This window comes from Centroberyx affinis, unplaced genomic scaffold, assembly GCF_046629955.1.
Source record: "Centroberyx affinis isolate AG114_WGS23_722 - 3 ecotype Tasmania unplaced genomic scaffold, CSIRO-AGI_Caff_v1 ptg000297l_1, whole genome shotgun sequence".
Taxonomy (NCBI): domain Eukaryota; kingdom Metazoa; phylum Chordata; class Actinopteri; order Beryciformes; family Berycidae; genus Centroberyx; species Centroberyx affinis.
Genome location: NW_027278975.1, coordinates 643177 through 661519, shown reverse-complemented (window position 1 = coordinate 661519; position 18343 = coordinate 643177). Strand labels below are relative to the sequence as shown.

At 41.9% G+C, this 18343-nt stretch overlaps 1 protein-coding gene across 2 annotated transcripts in view; it reads right to left on the bottom strand.

The window, feature by feature from the left end:
- The window catches only part of dtx1 (deltex 1, E3 ubiquitin ligase), a 39850-nt gene extending 28318 nt beyond the window's left edge, over positions 1-11532 (bottom strand). The window contains exons 1-2 of one of the 2 annotated variants that reach the window (XM_071515026.1): positions 11100-11532; positions 9939-10564 (exon numbers count right to left, since the gene is read on the bottom strand). In XM_071515026.1, coding sequence (XP_071371127.1) covers positions 9939-10197 — 259 coding nt within the window. In that variant the 5' untranslated portion in view covers positions 10198-10564; positions 11100-11532. The remainder of the gene's footprint in view (positions 1-9938; positions 10565-11099) is intronic. The other variant, XM_071515027.1, reaches the window with a different exon arrangement.
- Positions 11533-18343: the final 6811 nt, after the last annotated feature.

The following is an 18343-nucleotide window of genomic DNA, read 5'->3' as shown; positions in this document are numbered from 1 at the left end:
TTATTCCAGTTTACAAATAAGGGGAGTTTGACTGGTAGAGGATAGCATGCAGTGAATGAGTATGCTGAGACAGGCTTTTATAACCCACTTCATGGCTGTCAGATGCACTCAGGCCTTATCAGAGGAAACGTCTGGCTACATAAAAGCAAAGTATCACTGTGTCAGCCTCCTCTGGTCAGATTTGATCAACAGTAAAATGGACATGGTGTGCAGGAGGTCAGAAGGCATCGGACCACACAGCAGGTAGGGGAATGTATCACACATATAGTGGATTTTACCAAACACAGTAGTAAGAAAACTAGAGTTTCCCAGGGAGTTTATATTATTAGACCCAGACCTTTTCCCTGCGGAATCACAACCGTAATCACATTTTCTCTGCGTCCATACTACAATATTAATGGAGAGATATAAATTTATTCAGCATTAATAGCTCATTTTCCCTCAGTTATTCTTACGGACGTATTCGTATGATGTACATACCCCAGCCAGGACAAATAATAAATAGCCTGAACCTGGTCTTCTTACTGTCTGTTAAGAGGAACAGAGGAGTCTCAGCCAGCTCTCTTGGGAACCAACTCGTGCTTGTCGAGGCTAAATGTCAGAGGCGGGAATAAAATCGGGGTCATGTCCTCATTGGAAAGTTGCTGTTGGAGCGCTCAAAGCCTTCATCGAGCCTGAAGCCTGAACACAAGTCTGGAGGGCTTTATCAAAGCCTGGAGAGGTATAACAGTGGCACATAGAGATGGGGGTCAAAGGCTGTAGAGAAACTTGTTTCACAAATCCAAAAATGGCCCAACAGTCTCAGCACTTTTCACAAGTCAGCCTCAATGTCAGTCCTATTGGGGTAAAAAGGAAGGGATGGGAACAGGAGGAGCTGAAATATGAATGATGTTGTTATGGTAAACTGTGTACTGTAGGTAGACTCTGGTATCATATCATAATGAAATGTTTACAGTGTACTGTAGTATCAGTGTAGGCAGATGATTTAATGCTGTGGAGGCTGTAATAGCTGCAAGAAATGTACATAATTTATATGGAACCAGCATAAATAAATCATTTATGATTATCTGGGAAGGCTTAATTATTCTTTAACAGATGAGGGTCAACTTTGAAATTCAATTTATTTTGCACTCTTACTCGTTTTATCACAGAGCGAGCTTCATAATCAAAATAGCAAAAGCGCTGGTAATACTGAGTGTGCGACATTTATTTTCTTGATTCATCGGTTCCGGCCTCCATGTTAACTAATACACTATCCGCCTTGAAGAACATACTTTTCAACCAGAAAGACATCGTTGTAGTGACTTTCATTCCCTTTCATATTGACAAATGTCGCCCTGACTAAAAGGCATCCATGCGAGGGACAGAACAGAGTAGAGGCAATTGCCATTCCTGAGTCTGATGAAAATTCACCTTGAGGCGCCAGTGATATAAATCCTTAAAGAGTATGCAAGCTGTCATTATTAATGAGATGTCTGGAAAGTGAAGGTGTGAGCTGCTCCATTGAGGGGTGAGAGCATCGAGGTGAGGGGGGTGGTGGGGTGGGGGGTTCTGGAAAGAGCACCTGGTAAATATTATTCACCTCACAGACTGCTGCAGGATGTTCCTCATGCTGACCAGTCACAGGACTTGGACTCTCACCAAGAACCACGATTTAGAAGCACTTACAGGTGACAGAGTGAAAGAAGGAGAGGGGAAGGGAGAGAGACCCACATTGATATTCTGCTGAGCGCCCGGGCTGCAAACAATCAAAATAAGTGATTGTTGTCCTATGTGTGGGGAGGAGGAGAGTGTGGGAATGTGTGTGTGTGTGTGTGTGTGCTCGTCCCCCGCCTTGTCACGGTAATTCCTCCTCTCATTTTCATTGCTCCGGGACAGCCTGTGACCGTGCATTCAGATTGCTAGCAACTCGACATGAGAAGTCTGTTCATTTTGAGAACAGAGCAACATCGCCCATCTGCAACCATCCAAGAGCATTAGCACATGTCCTGCCTATTGCTGCAATGCTATCGGCACTACAGTCGCATTTAGTATGGGACCGCTGACTGTAGTGCAGTTGGCATGTGTGAAAACTGTGCAGTACCTGCAGAGCAGTAAGCCATGTACTGACATTAAAATGGATACTTTTTCCATTCATTCATTAGAATGCTGCTATTTCCTGGGTTGGATTAAGTAGAGATTGGAAAGATACTAACCAGAAAAAAGTAAAAAACTACCCATTATGCTGTGTGACATGAGTTATAGTAAAATCAACAACACAGGAACACGGTGTTTGCACAGTATGATCTGAATTTAGTATATGGAAATGTATTAACATATTGATATTTTCTCACATGCTTCATGCTGTGGTGTGAAGTATGGTGGTACAAACTGTTAAGATCGTGTACTGAACAGAATCTGCAGCAAGAGTCTTCGCTGTTCACAGAGAGTGTTTGAGTAAAGGCCTGACACAGCGGCGGGGATATGACTACTGCGTCTGTGACAGACTGTGTTCAGATCTTATGAAGATCTTCTTTGTCCATTACAGTAGCTTACACTGGAACAATGATGACTGTCTTATCACTAAGATGCTTTAGAGTAAAAGCCATCCCTGGATCGGCTTTAGAGATTTGTCATGCTGCCGTTGCACACTGAAGAGGGCTAAGAGTGCATTTTTGGAAAATGAAAGAAAATGCTGAGACCAAAACAAAAAGCCCCGCACTGTGATCTACACTGAGAGTGATCAAGGGAGCTCAAAGCTTGGCTTGCAGCAACCGCGCGCAGCCAGAGTTCCTTCAGTACAGCTCTGGTCTCAGTCAAACGATGCTTTCTGCAAATGTTAGACCACAGGCTCTTGTAGATCAAAGGCACCCCATTTGCTAAGACAGGAACACTCTGTCCCTTTTCAACATGACTGCTACCTAACATCTGGTTTGTATAGTATAGAGCCGGCAAGCTATAAAGTCATGTAAAGTCAGCTCTTTCCATGGAACAGCTGGATTCATATATTCACCTCATCAATCAAATTTTGTAACCGCTCTGTTGATTCAAGCGACAGTGACATTTTTATGAATAAACAGATTTTCTCAGTTAAATCAAGTTAGTGGGAGGCAGTGGTCATTATGTATAATTGACAAGCTTACTGTTCTACACGTTCAAAAACAAGGTTCCTCAGGTCTGCAAAGAAAACCCTAGGGCTCTTGACTGAAAAGATGAGAGCAATAATTGATTTGAGGCCTATATTGTCCACACTAGATAGTAAGAGGCATCTCGACAACAAGGAGAGGTCTGGTAATAACTGTAACTAGGAGATGGAGAGCCGTTTACAAGAAGACAGACGGGATCTCATGCCTCATTCCTATTCCTACAGCAGTCTGACGGGCCGAGGCAGCAGACAGCCTCTGATCTGAGTGACCTCCCAGACCATCCCTGATAAGCAAGCAGTGCAGGGAGCAGCTTTAAAGCCGCTTGCTCGATGAAAGAGAGAGATATCTACTTTCGAAGTTAAAAGTGGTGACTCACTGGATTATAAGCTAAAAGGAGATGGGGAGAGATGCCCCTGCTACCCATGCCAGAGGCTGCCAGAAGCTGCCCGGCCTGCTCATCACTATAATGCAGTAAGGATCTAGAGCAAAGCACCACCGCCCTGGGAACAGGGTCACTAGCCTGACTGGACACTGACTAAGAGAGAGTCAGAGTCTCGAACTGAAACATTTGACATGTGCAGCTAATTTAGATATAGCAAAGACATAAAAGAAACATGCCACTTTGTTGCTGAATTCTTACAAAAAAAAGAGACAGCACCGCAACGAGAGAAGAGGAAAGGAAATTGTATGTGTGTGAGTGGAGAGTGTGAAAGAGCAGGGGAATGTGCACAGCTCAGGCTCTCAGTGTGTCTGTACCGTAAGAACCCCCTCCCTCCTCCCTGACTGTCACCTTCCATCAAGAAAACGCTCCACCTCTCCCTCTGTTCCTGTTCTCTCTTCACCTCTGTCAGCCCTCCCTCCTCTCTCCACACCGCTGCTCCAATCCCTTTTCCTGCCGACGTCCAGGTGGAATTCGGCCAGCTGCGGCTATAATGGTCCTTTGAATGCAGTGGCACCTTAGCGGGGGCTCGGCGAAGGGCCCCTTTGACTCAGCTAAAGCCCCCCCTCTGACTAATTATGCTACTTATGAAAAGCTTGAAGGGAAAGGGAAGTTGGTCGTTGTGTCACGTCTGGTTTTTCTGTAGCTGACATGACAGTGGCTGCGGTCTGGATGTGACCCATATACAAAACCCATACAGTGCTACATAATCCCAGTGTGTCAGCCAAAGCAGTTTGGTTTTGATGAAGCATAGCAATGGTAATGGCACATATTTTTCCTATTTGCTGCCACACATGTACAGACACCGCTAAGAATCTAAGTTTCTATTTCAAATGTAGTTTAGAGCCTTGTAGCTCCACTCTTAGCTCTTTCAGAATCAGAATCAGAATCAGCTTTATTGGCAAAGTATGTACACATACAAGGAATTTGACTCTGGTTTTTCAGTTGCTCACAATGTACTTACACACAATAAATATACAGCTAAAAACAAGGACAACAAAAAGGACAGAGGTAAACCTAAACATCTAACTACTATGTACAAATATGCATATGTATATAAAAAAAATATGCATATTTGTACATAGTAGTTAGATGTTTAGGTGTTTCTATGGTAACACTTCATTCTGATAGCCCACCATTCACTCTCAACAACATGTCAGTTGACTGTCAACAAGATTTGTCTCAATAGACAAGCAACCTGTATTTGACCAACAACCAGTAGACTGTAAGGGGCATCTCAAGTGCTAATCAACACACTTCTTCAACTGAGTATTTGCTGACTATCAGCTAGAAAGAAACACATTCCTACATGGAATTGTTTTAGGAGTCAATAGCCTTACTGTCTTATAACCCTAACTAAACATGTTTTTTATTAACTTAAATTTTATTTTTATTTTTTATTTTTATTTACTTAAACCTAAACCGAATCCTAACCAAGTTCTTTTATGTGCCTAACCTTAACCCTAATCCATCTCTTTTATGTGCATAAACTTAACCTTAATGAAGCTGTAGACAGTCTACCAACAGTAATTTGTAAGATAGTAATTTGAGCAGGTGGACTTGACAATCAACTTATAAATTGCATAGTTTGTTGAACATTTGTTGATAGTCAACTGAAAGTACCTAGCAGATAGTCTGTTGAAACAATTCTTGTTGACAGTCAGCTGATACACTGTTGAGAGTCAACAGTGCCTATCAGAATGAAGCGATACCTTTTCTATTCTGTTCTGACGCAAGTGGGATTTCACAGGTTGGATGTGTACCCATGTGTACCTGAACTTTTGCACGTACATAGCGGGAATCCTTTCTAGAGCTTCCTCCCACAGACCACCAAAACAGTTCCCACACACACTTACTACGTATATACAATAAACACCTGCACTGCACTCCCCCAACATATCTGCAGCACTATACACATTCAGCAAGTTACAGGCAGCATCCAGACCACAACCACCGCTACTGCTGTTTGTCAACTAAACACGAAACAGACTTGAGGCCGTAATTAGTCATAAAGGGTCTTTCAGCAGGCCAGAGGAGAGGATGTTCTCACGTCTGTACAACCAAAACAAACAGAGGAGAAACAAAGCACTGCTCTGGCAACACAGCGGCCAACAGCAGCTGATAGAGTTTATCTCTGCAGTCACACCGGCCCTTCACAGCACTGAGCGCCCCAGCAAATCTAATGGCCCTTACAACTCTATAGGGGAAGAGATGCAGCACAGACTCTGACACTCAATGACACTCAACCGTACATGCTGGCTCCTTGGTTTCAAGTGTCTGTGTGTATTGTATCTGTTACAGCCTGCTTCAATGACTACTATAAACTACTTTACTACTGTAAAGCAAATTGCTCTAATATTGCTCTAATAAATAATAAGGGATTTATCCATGTTGAACAGAATCTGTCATAACCGTTTCAGAAAAATGTTTCAGCTTTGAATGGTGCTGATGTTCAGCAGCATGCGCAACAGTGATTTAGCAATCTTTCATGAGTGTGCAGCTCTTACTAGCCTTTATGCTGTGTGGACCCTCTCCATCATCGGGACACTGTGGAAGAGGTAAACACTGAAAAGCCAGGAAGCAGAAGCAATAGCTGCAGTGTGAAATCCATCAGACAGGCCGCAAGTGTTGGTGTATGATGGAGATGGCAGATAAGCCCATGCGTTTTGCTATGGGAGTGGGCGGAGTGAAAGGGGATCAGTCCACAGCAGTGTTTAGAGGTTCAAACACCCCTCTGGGGAGGATAATGGATCGATCCTCCTTGGCCAGGAGCCAATCCTTCCTCTGTCTGTAGCCAGATATTCATCCACACTATATATACCTCTAAGCCTTCACTCACACACACATAAAGCACCTCCACACCAGATTCAGTTCTTATCTCAGACTAGTATTCTTCACCAGAAGCTGTGTTGAGATGAACTCGGTGGCCTGTGTTTTGAATGGCAACAAAACACAGATGTGTCTGGGCTACTTTCCACAGAGAAGGGCCCCGCTGCATGGGCTGTGGTGCGTGTGTTGTCGTCATGATGCACTGATTAGAGGGAGCTGTGGAGTTAAACTAGAGCCGCTGTCTCATTAGTCAGAGTGGCCCTGCTCTGTTTGGGCCTGGTTCCCACCCACGGGAGCTCCTCCCAAACCCACAGGAGAGCATGGCACTCCCACAATGCCTGCAGGGAGAGGACACAAACACCACAGCTACCACAGCTGGCAGAGTGCACCTTCACACACACACATATGCAAGCTCACACACATGCACAGACACAAGGGCAAACGCGCGCGCACACACACACACACACACACACAGACAGGGGACACCAAGCATACTCAAGCGCAGCACCACTCTCTCTTTCCATCTCTTGCCAACGCACAGCCTCAGAGGACGAGGTCACTGGCTCGGAGACAAAATGGGGTTTCCCCAAAGGGACACTCCATAAGCCTGCAGCAGAGCAAGTGGTTGTGGTTGACCAGCTGTCCTACAAATAGCAAACATCCACTGCGAAACAGATGCATCACAATCCACATTAAACAGAACTCGCTAAGGCCCTTGATGCGAGCGGCGATGCAGCAACATCACGGCTGCCTGGGAGCTCGGCCTTGCGGGAGCTCGGATCGATGCCTGTGGCCTGGCTGAGGCTCGCCCGCGTTTTGGGGACAGGAACAAAGCCTGCGGAGGAGGAAAAAGGAGGAGGAGGAGAGACAGCAGGTGTCCGGGCTGCCGTTCGTCAGGCCCTGTTGTGACAGTTTTATCCCAGCCGAGGGGGAAGGTAACACACCGAACGGCACAATGAGGAGCGATAAACGTCAGGCCTAGCCCCAGCGCCGTGGTAATGGCTGACAAACGGCTCAGTGGCTCATCTCACAGCCAGTCAACCCCAGACACATGTGCTGCTCTGTGTTATGTTCCATCAGAGGGGGGAGATGACGACAGGAACGGGAGAAATCAAGCCAGGCAGCTCCTTATGCTGCAGCCCAACTGACAGCCATGCAAAGACACTGCCGCCCCTGTATTCAATCTGGAACAAAACATTTTCACCATAAAGGGCTGGTGGGAGACAGGAAAACAGAGTCAATATATAAAGGGCTATCATTCTGTATCTACTTTCTGTAAGGGACCCAACAGCCTTGTTTCTTTACCTAGCACTTCTCTATTATACATGAATACTCCAGGGACCCAGGAATATGTGTTACTTCTGTTGTCTAGACGCAGGTGTTTTCACTACTTCTGGCTGCTTCTATAGGCCTGTAGCAGCTGACTGCCTGATAATGTAATAACCTGTCAAAATGTAACAAATTGTCCCACTTAATGGGTCAAAAACTTAATAAAACCTGTTCATGTAATAAATTCCTGGATAATGTCATAACAATTATTATATTATAATATTACAGTATATTTACTAGTGATGCAATAATAATATTCACTAATAATGTAATAACTTCAGTAATTATTACTGATACATCATCAGTTAAAAATGTTTACTGATTATGAAGCAATACTTGCCGGTTAATGTAATAATGTGATGTTATTACATTATCTGACTATTTATTATATTAACAGTTTTTATTACATTTTCAACCCATTTTGAGGAACATTTCATTACATTTGTACAAGTTATTACATCATTGGGCAGTTATTACATTATCATGCCGTTGTTACATTATCAGGCAGTTATTATATTATCAGTTGCTACAAGGCCCTTTAAGAATGTAAGCTTGTTTTAATGCTACACTTAGTACAAGTCTGAATACAAGTGTCAACAAAATGCACGAATGTAAATGCATGGTAAACGACCCATTAAAAAGTAATGAAAGGTGATGTAACACAAATCTATGCGCAGTGAGGCCAGCTATATCCCATATGTGTCTTGTGACTCTTTGATGTTTTCTAATGCCTTTAAATTAAGGCATTAAGTTAACTCTGAATCATAGCAAAGTGAGAAGGTTGCTGTTCATCCTTCACCCGCTGGATAAGGTGATGAAACACTGTTTTTCACAGTAGACATGCCCTGTCCCTGGAGAGCCTGGAGGATCTAACACAACAAAAGGTTAATCAGTCACTTGATTTATAAATTACTCTAGCACAGTGATGTATTAGTTGTGTAGCTGAATGAGACGTGAAGAATAATTCAGGCAGCTGAGATTTGTCCAAGGCTGGCTCTAACAGATGTCTAAACCCTCCCCCACATCTTTCCTTCAAACACTGGGACAGCAGGAAGGTACATCCATGCTCAGTGCACAGTGAGAGAGAGACAGAGAGCGACTGTTGAGCTTTGGTGAAGTAAGGCAAAAACATCTGGTCATATTTAAGAAGCTAGCTGTCATGGGAGAGAATTAGACTCAAACAAACAACGGCTGCACCAGGTGGACTCCACTCTAAACAAACATATACAATGTGGTGGACATTTTTATGAGAGCGTTCATTGTTAGCATGGGTGGCCCAGTTGGATCCAATCCCCTAACCACGGTACTGTTAGTGCCATGCTCTTCCCACTGTGCTACAGGACCCGAGAAAACAGCAAACTGAAGCCTAACTGAAGACTGAAGACTAAACTTGGCCCACAGCTTTTTGATTATTATTATTCAATGTGTTGGGAAGTTCATTGAATATCTAAAGTATAACATGATTTTCCATTTACTGCATATCTTCTCCATCCTATGAAGTGAAGTGTTGTTGTTACGCATGATAAATGACATAAATGGAAGTAATGTTACAGAAATTAGGAGTGGGATCCTGCATAATATAAAAATGCATCATAACTAAATATCAGCCACAATTATCATTCCCATCCTAACAATTTGATGAATAATACTTTTCATGAATACAATAAGCTGAGAAGAGTGAGGAGCATTTGACTAACCTACAGCACTCATTTGCTTGATAAATGCACAGCCCCTCCAACATGGCGACCTTTGGCAAGGTCGTGGCATTCCAGCAGCAGCATAAAGACACTCCTGAATGATTAAACTGCTGCTACACTTGTTTTTCATCTGTAAGCACAGTCAGTCCTCTGAGTGCTTTGTCTCCTGTTGTAGCAACGCCTCTCAGCTCAACCTGTGGCTCATTGACGTAAGTCCCAAGCTAGATTAGACATGTTCTCACTTATTCCTTTGGAAGTTAAATAAGATTTGTGTAGCAACCACATAAAGGGCTGCTCTGTTTTAATTGGACGCCCTGGGAGATGCAGTATGGTACTGTTTAAGTTATGACAGCTAAACACGTTTCCCTTGTTTACATATTTCACAATTTATGACTGTTGTGTATATATCCATTATCATAATGCATTCTTTCCTTGACATTCCCACAGGCAAGAAATGCATCCCAACCAAAGTATTGTGAACACAGATGGTGAACTATAGGAAACTGCTGCGTCTCTTACCTGTGTCCTGTCTGAACTGGTGCATGGACTGCAGGTCGATGATATAAGGAGCGAGCTGGGCATCCACCTGGCCCAGAACCACGGTTCCCCGGGCATCCCCCTTCAGTACGTTCTCAATATGGTGGCAAACGGCCGCGCTGTAGGGCCTCCAGCGGCCGTGTTCATTCAGCCACTCCCAGACCACCACCCTGGCCAGGTTCTGGGGGGGGTAGCCCAGCCCGTTGACCGACACCAGCACCCCAGAGCCCGGACGAGCCATCTCCCTCCTGCGGTTCAGCTGTTGGCTACGTCCCGGGCTAGAGCAGCACTACGACCCAGTCAGTCAACTGACACACTGAAACATTTCCAACGACGCCAACCATAAAAGCTTGAATCAGCAATCAGTTAGCAGTCCTCAGTCGTGTGCTGCTGCTTCAGGCCAGCAGCTCTGCTGGAGTCATCGTCTACAGGTACTTTCTGACTGCCGGCTCTTTGATCAGCCAAAAGCAGCCTCTGTCCTCTTGTGGCTCGTTGTGTCTGAAGTGGCAGATGATGTTGATGATGATGATGAGATTTGCAGCTGTAGCAGCCTCAGACCTCCACAGCAAACCACAGCAGATAAGCAGCAGGTACACTGGGTACTCTCTCTAAACAAAACATGAGAGGAGCACATAACAAAACACTCTGGTCAGGAAATGCTGTGATGTGTCCCATGAGTTATTGCTGAACAGAAATCCCATGAAGTACAGTGTGCCTCTATTCCAGAGGAGAAAATAACAAAACACAACCCCAACCACCAGTGTTGTTCTATGATCCCATAAGTATGCCTCTTGGCAATTGTACTGTTTACTTTAAGTGTGGTGACACCAAGTAGCTGTGATAAAAAATGGTATCAGCCAGTGTGCCGTTTCAGCAGCAAAATAACAGTAATTGCCATGCGATTTGTATGAAGGGGACAGAGCAGTGGACATAAACAGCCAGATAATATTACAGTCCTGGTAGACAGGAGATCACCCAGATATTATTCACATAGCCAGCATTTCAGGAATACTGAATACAAAGGAAGGGATATTCTATTTGTTGTCTCTATGATTGATGAATAGCCTTTCACCTTAATAAACACATTGAATGTTTTCTCCATGGCATGTACAAGAAGCCTGTATTGATTATGGGCATACAGACCTGTAGGCTGCGGTTGTGGTGCCACAGATCTGTCAGGTAAAGGCAGCATGTCCCAGGCTCCGGCCGAGAATCATATTCCAAAAGAAAAAAAAAAACGAGGTGCAAATCTCGAAAGCCAGGTAGGCATTCACATCACTGATTTCTGCATTTTCCCCAATCCTCAAAACTGAAATCTTTTTTTTTTTTCCAAAACCCACCTCTTACAGATCCAGGAGTCTGTTAGATGCAGTGTTATTGCAGAAGATCAACACCGTCGTTTTATTCCCATGTATCTGCCACAGACTACACCAGTGTTATTCGGCTTGTTAGTCCGCTGTGTTAAAGTGAATGCATGCCCCAGTTACAATCTTCCTAGTGTGTGAGGTGCAGAGCCATCCCGCTGTACACGCGTATTTTCCTCTATACTGCCAAATGTCATGCATTCACACAGTGATCACGCATTTCCCAGCTGGTCCAAAATTACGCACAAAGGTCCGGGCGCACCTGTATGGTTAACCACTGAAAATAAAATCTACCATGAGTCAAGTCAGACAGAAGGAAAAAAATACAACTTCCGGTCTCAGCTTTCAAAATAAAACCCGAACCGTAAGGACTTTTTTTTTTTCTGTAGTACAAAGTACCAAAGTGAAAGGGATATAATTGAGGAGTAGTCTGTAATAAATTAACATCCAATTGCTGTTTTTTCCCCCAAAATGTCATAAGGCATATCTTGTCATACATATAAGTCTATATAAACTTTCAGTGTAGGCCTAATGATTCCACTGAGTACAGACAGAATCACAATGTTTTACAAAAACTTGTACGTAGAAAGCATGCATCCTCTTTGACACGGTCTCTGTGGCAGTAACAAACTTAGCACTCAAATAGAGGCAAGAAAGACAAGAAAATACTGAAAACTTGTGTTCATTAGTCAGGGGTGCTGCTAGTGGGGGAAAACGGGGCACTGTGGGGCCCATCAGAGAGAGACGGTGGAGAGCCCAGAATTTATAGCAGCGCTATAAACATCAGACTTATTTAATTATTACTTTTATTATCACCATTGATTATTATACAGATTTGTTGAATATTCAGTGCTCATTGGTCAATGAATGCATTCTGATTGACCCCCTGTAGCCTACATAGTCCCGTTCATAGCTAACATGTGCTCCATCAGTCATTTCGATCAGTTGCACCATGCTACAGTCGCTTTATCTACCAGGAAGTTACTCTTTCTTTTGTCATTACATCATAGCAATTATAGTCTATTTTGATATAACTGTAGTTCTGACTAATGCTGACTACCTGAGAACATCATGGCGAAGATAAACGGTTGTAATTTTGCAGTGTCTGTTCTCTAAATCAGAATACAGGAATGAACAAGAGCAGCTGACTGAGTCATCTGCTGACAGGAGAGAGCAGATGTTGGTGTTCTCCTGATATGATCATTTATGACGTATCAGTGCAGTGTGTGGGTACAGTGCTGAGACGAATAGTAAAAATAGCTGATGACTGTATGGCCTCATGACTAAGACTGAGAGACACAAATGAATACAAAACATGTCGAAATTTGAATCCCTTCAGCAGATCCACACATAATAGATAAAAGTAAATGGTCTGATAAGACTTGTTTACAAATTTAGGTAAATAACTGTAACAAACTGTCTTGTTTATAGTTGTAGCTTGAGAAGAGTCAGCTTATCCCATTGTCAGTAGTCAGCAAGCTAACATAGCAAAGCATAATGTTAACATGCAGCTAGTAGCCACTACTAGCTACTAGAGATGTAACATACGCTATTGTGCAAATCAGATGTTAGCAAGACAGTGATAATAAGCTGACTAGATAGGCTACTATGGTTAGTTGGCTAACAAGCTGACAGTATCTTAAAACAAAATCTATGGTATGAGTGATAACATGATAATTTCCTTGCCAAAAACAGCCCAGAAATTATTTACTTGATGCTGTTGAGAAAGCCGAGTCATAACCCAGCTAGCTCAGAACATTTATGTAATGCTAGTCCATGGTTGTCCGCTGGTTATTATTTCACTAACCTTTATACAACCATCTCAGAATTTTGTACCAATCGGTACCAATGCTAGGAATGTAACCAGCCAGGGGCGTCAATTCACTAAATCCTATGGCAAACTCCCTGCATCCAATCTCATTTGCAAATGGCATGCCAACAAAACTTCCAAACCCACTTACATTGACCAAATATCAAGGGACAGAGTGGAGCAATGACTGATGCCTGAGACGTTATCTATGTTATTATTTGGTCAGTGTGCTAAATTATTAGACGTAGGTCACCAAACTGCCAGCTTAGAGGGAACATCCTGCATGAATGATCCCCCTATGTAACTTTTTTTTTTTTTTTAGATATGGCTTCCCAATAGATTTCTTCTTTGCTGACTTGCTCTCCATTATACTAATAAAAAGAAGATCACATTTGGACTCAATTAAGCTATGGTATGGCATTAAGTGCCACCACTTGCCATGATTAGCCTAAATGACACCCATGCAATCAGCTGCTCTCTGGACCTCCAATATGGCCGCCAGTGGGCACAGTAGGCTGCATCACCTGAAAGCTCTCTATGGCTGTCTCTGGATTCTACTTCTATCTTCTATAAAGTGCGCTTTATATAGAGATTCTGCCATTTTGCAGTGCTGTCCGATTGTTTTCTATTAAAATTCTGAGACCTATATAGTCCACTTAAATATACCCACAATGCATTGCCAAATGTAACTTGGTGAATGGGCTGGGCTAGCACCTTTGTTCATGAAAATATTTCATGTAGCCTATTATATTTTAACATATTTAATGCTGTGTTTCCATTTCGGAAAGCTGAGAATTCTAACTTCCTCATCAACATGGTGGCATATACACTGCAGCCCAAAGCCCATATGCTACACAGCATTAACGTACTGTTTCAGCATTGCATGACCTTAAACTGATTAAAAACACCTGTATGGTAAATGGTTATGTGAAACAAGTTGCACTTACAGTTACTACCATGCTATGCTAACTAGCTGGCGAATTTGGTCAAACAGCATTTAGCTATAACGGGTAGAACCTAGAACCCACGGAGCTTGTAACTGACCTTCCAGCTGGGAATTCCCCACTTCCGACTTTGAATGGAACAAATTATAGTTTTTTTCCCCACAACTAACACATTTTATTTTGCGTTTTTATTTTGAAGGTAAAATCTGCGTACCTCCGGTATGATTCTGACTAACTCTGACCACTTGACGCACTGAGGAAAAAACCAAAGGATGTTGCGTCGCTGAGTGAAAAGAAGAGAAGACGTTGTACCATCCATCAGTTCAATAAGACACGTTTACCAGCAAAGCAAACACAACCTGAGAGGCTACATGGATGAGAACAGCCTGCAGCGTTTCATGTCGTTTTCATGTCGTGGTGGTTTTGTGCCTGATGGTGAATTTATTCGGGGCAGTAGGTATACAGTAGCGTATTGCTCCAGTTCAGTCCCAGATGAGGTCTGCTGTAGCTGGTGGCCTCACTGTACTTGCCTCAACATCTCTCTCATTACCGCATGATTGGAAATGGATTTCACACCCGATTATTCTGAACCAGGGCTTGTTGATGCTCATGTTGTCTCACCTATTTCTGCAGTCTATTAAACATATTTTCATTTTTGTTAGAAATTAAATCCATTAATCTACCCATCTATTTATTTAGAATGTAAAGCAGCAGTGCCCTATAGCTGATAAGGAACATCTTGAACGGGACTATAGATAAATATAGCCTAGATGACGTGTGCTTTACTCTGTTCTAAGGCTCTATACATCATTAGATATCTATATCATACACATTTATGAAAGGAAAATGTTCATCAAGATACAGACTTTCAGTAGACAGTAGAAGACTTGAGGGATGAAATACAGGATATGTTCAACCATGTCCATGTTAAGGATCAACAATTCTATTGGCTGGTCGACAGTGTAATCCCTTGCGGATTAATCTACGCATTAATGTAACTCACTGAATATAGTTATCAGTATGGTATTGCATTGGAATAGAGAAACTCAGCAAGGAAAAGTATTGACTTTCAGTTACTCTTGGATTACCCAGCCCCCTAAATTCACATAATACGCAATTTCCTGTAGGCTACAGAAACAATTTATTTCAATTATTTTGACATTCATCAGTCAATCTCATCATCTACAGACAGTAAATTAAAACCTTAAATTAAAACAGTAAAACCTGTTTCTTCAATTCTACAAGTATTAGCTAAAGTAGCCTGTGTGTAATTTTATTTCTGTATTTATATTTGCATGTTAAGGGTTACAGTGAACTTGTTTTTGTAATCAGATTGCTCCAATCCACCTCAACGGTGGCTGGTACAGTAAATATATTTTGTATGCCTGAGTAGTAAGAAACGTGTGTGACAAGGGACGTGATCCTTTATTTGTCACAGAAAAGAGAAAAAGGTGGAAAAAGTGCTTTAACTAGTCAAATACAGTCAAAGGCAATTTGAGGAGCTTTGAGTGTGTTTTCAGTTCAGAAAAAATGAATCAAAACTCTATTTTGTAGTAATTCAGTTGTATAATTTTGTTTAAATTATTAGTAATTTGTGTTTTTTTCCCATATTACACTGCTTTTACTGCTTTAGTATCTGTTTGTGGTGATTTCTCACACGGGTCTCACAAAAGATATGCAGTCCGAGGTGGACACCTAGTGGCTGTTTGATTGAACTTCATACATATTTGTATTAAAGCGGTATTCTATTCAATTTGTTTTGCCTATGTGATTCACATTCCCTTTTCAATAAGTGCGCTAGTATTCAGAGAGTCGGTCTGAGATAGAGATATTGTGTATGTTGTTAGGGAAAGACAGCTGATCCTCAGAGCAGATCACAGACAGACCTAATGTCGTCTCTTATTAAGACAAGTCACTGTTCCCTCCCTCATAACTACTGCTGAAGTGCACTTGAGCACTAAACTCCCAGCTCATCCAGTGGATCAGCTCAGCGGCCTCATTACTCAAAAAAATACCCATTACTCATTTTAAAGTTAATGTCATGATTGTAGGTTACTTATGACTCCCTTGGATGAGTAATTCATTACATTCTTTTTTTTATATTACCTAACTGTTACACCCCCAGTATTGGTGATTGTATCCTCTGTTCTCTTCAGAAATTATGACAACTCCCTCTTCTGTGAATGATCAGGGACATCAAACACAGCTGATGTCCAGTGGTCTTGTCACACTTTAGCTTGATAAAATCAAAGTAGTCAGAATACTTCTGCAGAGAGAAAGTAAAGTGTGAGAAAGTGAGAAAGTAAAGTGTTCTGCCATGTTACTTATTTCAGATCTTACTTTCTTGACCGCATTAGAAGATTTTGTGTTAAATGTGATATATATTATATTATGTCTGCTGACAGTGGATGGGCAAGATGAATGTCAACAAGCCTTATCACACCGTAGCTGAAAAATCTTCTTTACTTCAACTGATATGACAAAATGGGAAATTGCAGCTGCACAAAAGCTGGTTTCATATGTGTCTTTACCAAACTGTAATACTTTTCCGTTCTTTTCCAGATGTTTTGGTGCAATACCAAAACCTCTGAAGACCTGGAAATGGCCAAAATAATTTTTCATACTTTTCCACACTTTCCAGACCTGTGTAGGAACCTTCTGCTCAGCAAACCTTTCATGGATAAAAAACAAAACAAAACATCCTATTTAACTGCAATGGGATGTTTTATTCTAAACCTGCATAGGCAAAGATGAGTTTAAGGCCGTGCTAAGAGCATGACATGCATAGTTCCTGGCACTCATTCCTAGATCTATCATTTGTTTTGTCAAATGGCAAGAGATTTGACTTTTTGAGAAGGCGATATTTTCTGTCATGTCCATGTTAATTATAGGCTTGAATGAAATACTTTTTCCATACTAATCATTGACAAAACAGATATGTGATGTGTATTTTTTTCAGTGCAAATGTGTCTATGCATTTTGTCCTGATGGTAGAATGAGTGATTTTGTTGATTTTGTTTTCACACCCAACATCTATTATTGTCAGCTGGCCTCCAATACAAGCAATACAGTGGCTCACATTCAACTCAACACAGGACAAAGTTACCAAAAAAAGCTTGCTTTATTGTATTGAGTCATATACTTCAAGGACCAGTGATTCTAACGTGAAAAGCAGGACATTAAGTGATTATAATTATCTTCATGTTTGAGGTGTAATTACTATTTTCCGTGTCTGAGGTGTTCTTGTGTTCTATATTAAACAAACAATAAATAAAAAAAAGAATTCATTACAAATGTACAAGCTTTATAAAGAACAGTTAATAATATCACAAAGTCCTGTGACAGCAGTGTTTTCAAAAATGCCCTTATATCACAAATATCAATGGATACTGCTTAAGCCAAAACTTTATGTTCTCTCACCAGCCTCCTCCGTCTCTCTCTGAAACACTCACTCGCTCTCTTTCTCTCACAGACACACGCACACACACGAACACACACACACACCTCGCCCTGTTCAACATCATTTCATACTGCATTTAAACATATATACCATTGCTGTTTTTGCCAGTCAGCAAAAGCAAGGTGAAATCACAGCTCTTTCACCTTGAGAACCAGCAAATTACAATTGCACATTATGCAGCTCTTTCCTACGGTAATATTATTATACTCATATGACAAGAAGATGAAAGACATTCGGGGAGTATTAGTTTAATAAGTCTATCCTATGTATGCAGCTGCAAACATCTTAATATAGGTTGTTGATATGACCAGAGTGTGTTGCTGAGAAGATGGAGCAGACAGAGATAAGAGTTAACTATTAGCCATGACTACAGTATATGTGTATGAACCGATCCAGCAGGCACTGATGCAGATATTTGGCTGAGAATTTGTTTTTATGCACCATGTAAGACAGAGTGAGGTGACAGTCAAAGCAAAAAGACAAGATGTGTGTATAATAGTAAGTCACATGGGGTTCAAAACAGAAACATTTGGCATGCTTTATAGTAGTCCTCCTTTTCTACTGTACGTTAAGAAAAACAAAAATTTGTTATGGAGTACCATAAACAAAGTGATTTTTTTTTCCTTTTTTAAATTGCAGTGTTGCATAAAAAGCAGGCTACACAGTGGGTCAGGCTCCTTCCTGCTCTTGCAGTGTGTGTGTTTGTGTATATATCTGTGTGTGTGTGTGTGTGTGTGTGTGTGTGTGTGTTTGTGTGTGTGTGTGTGTGTGTGTGTGTGTGTGTGTGTGTGTGTGTCAGCAATACAGTG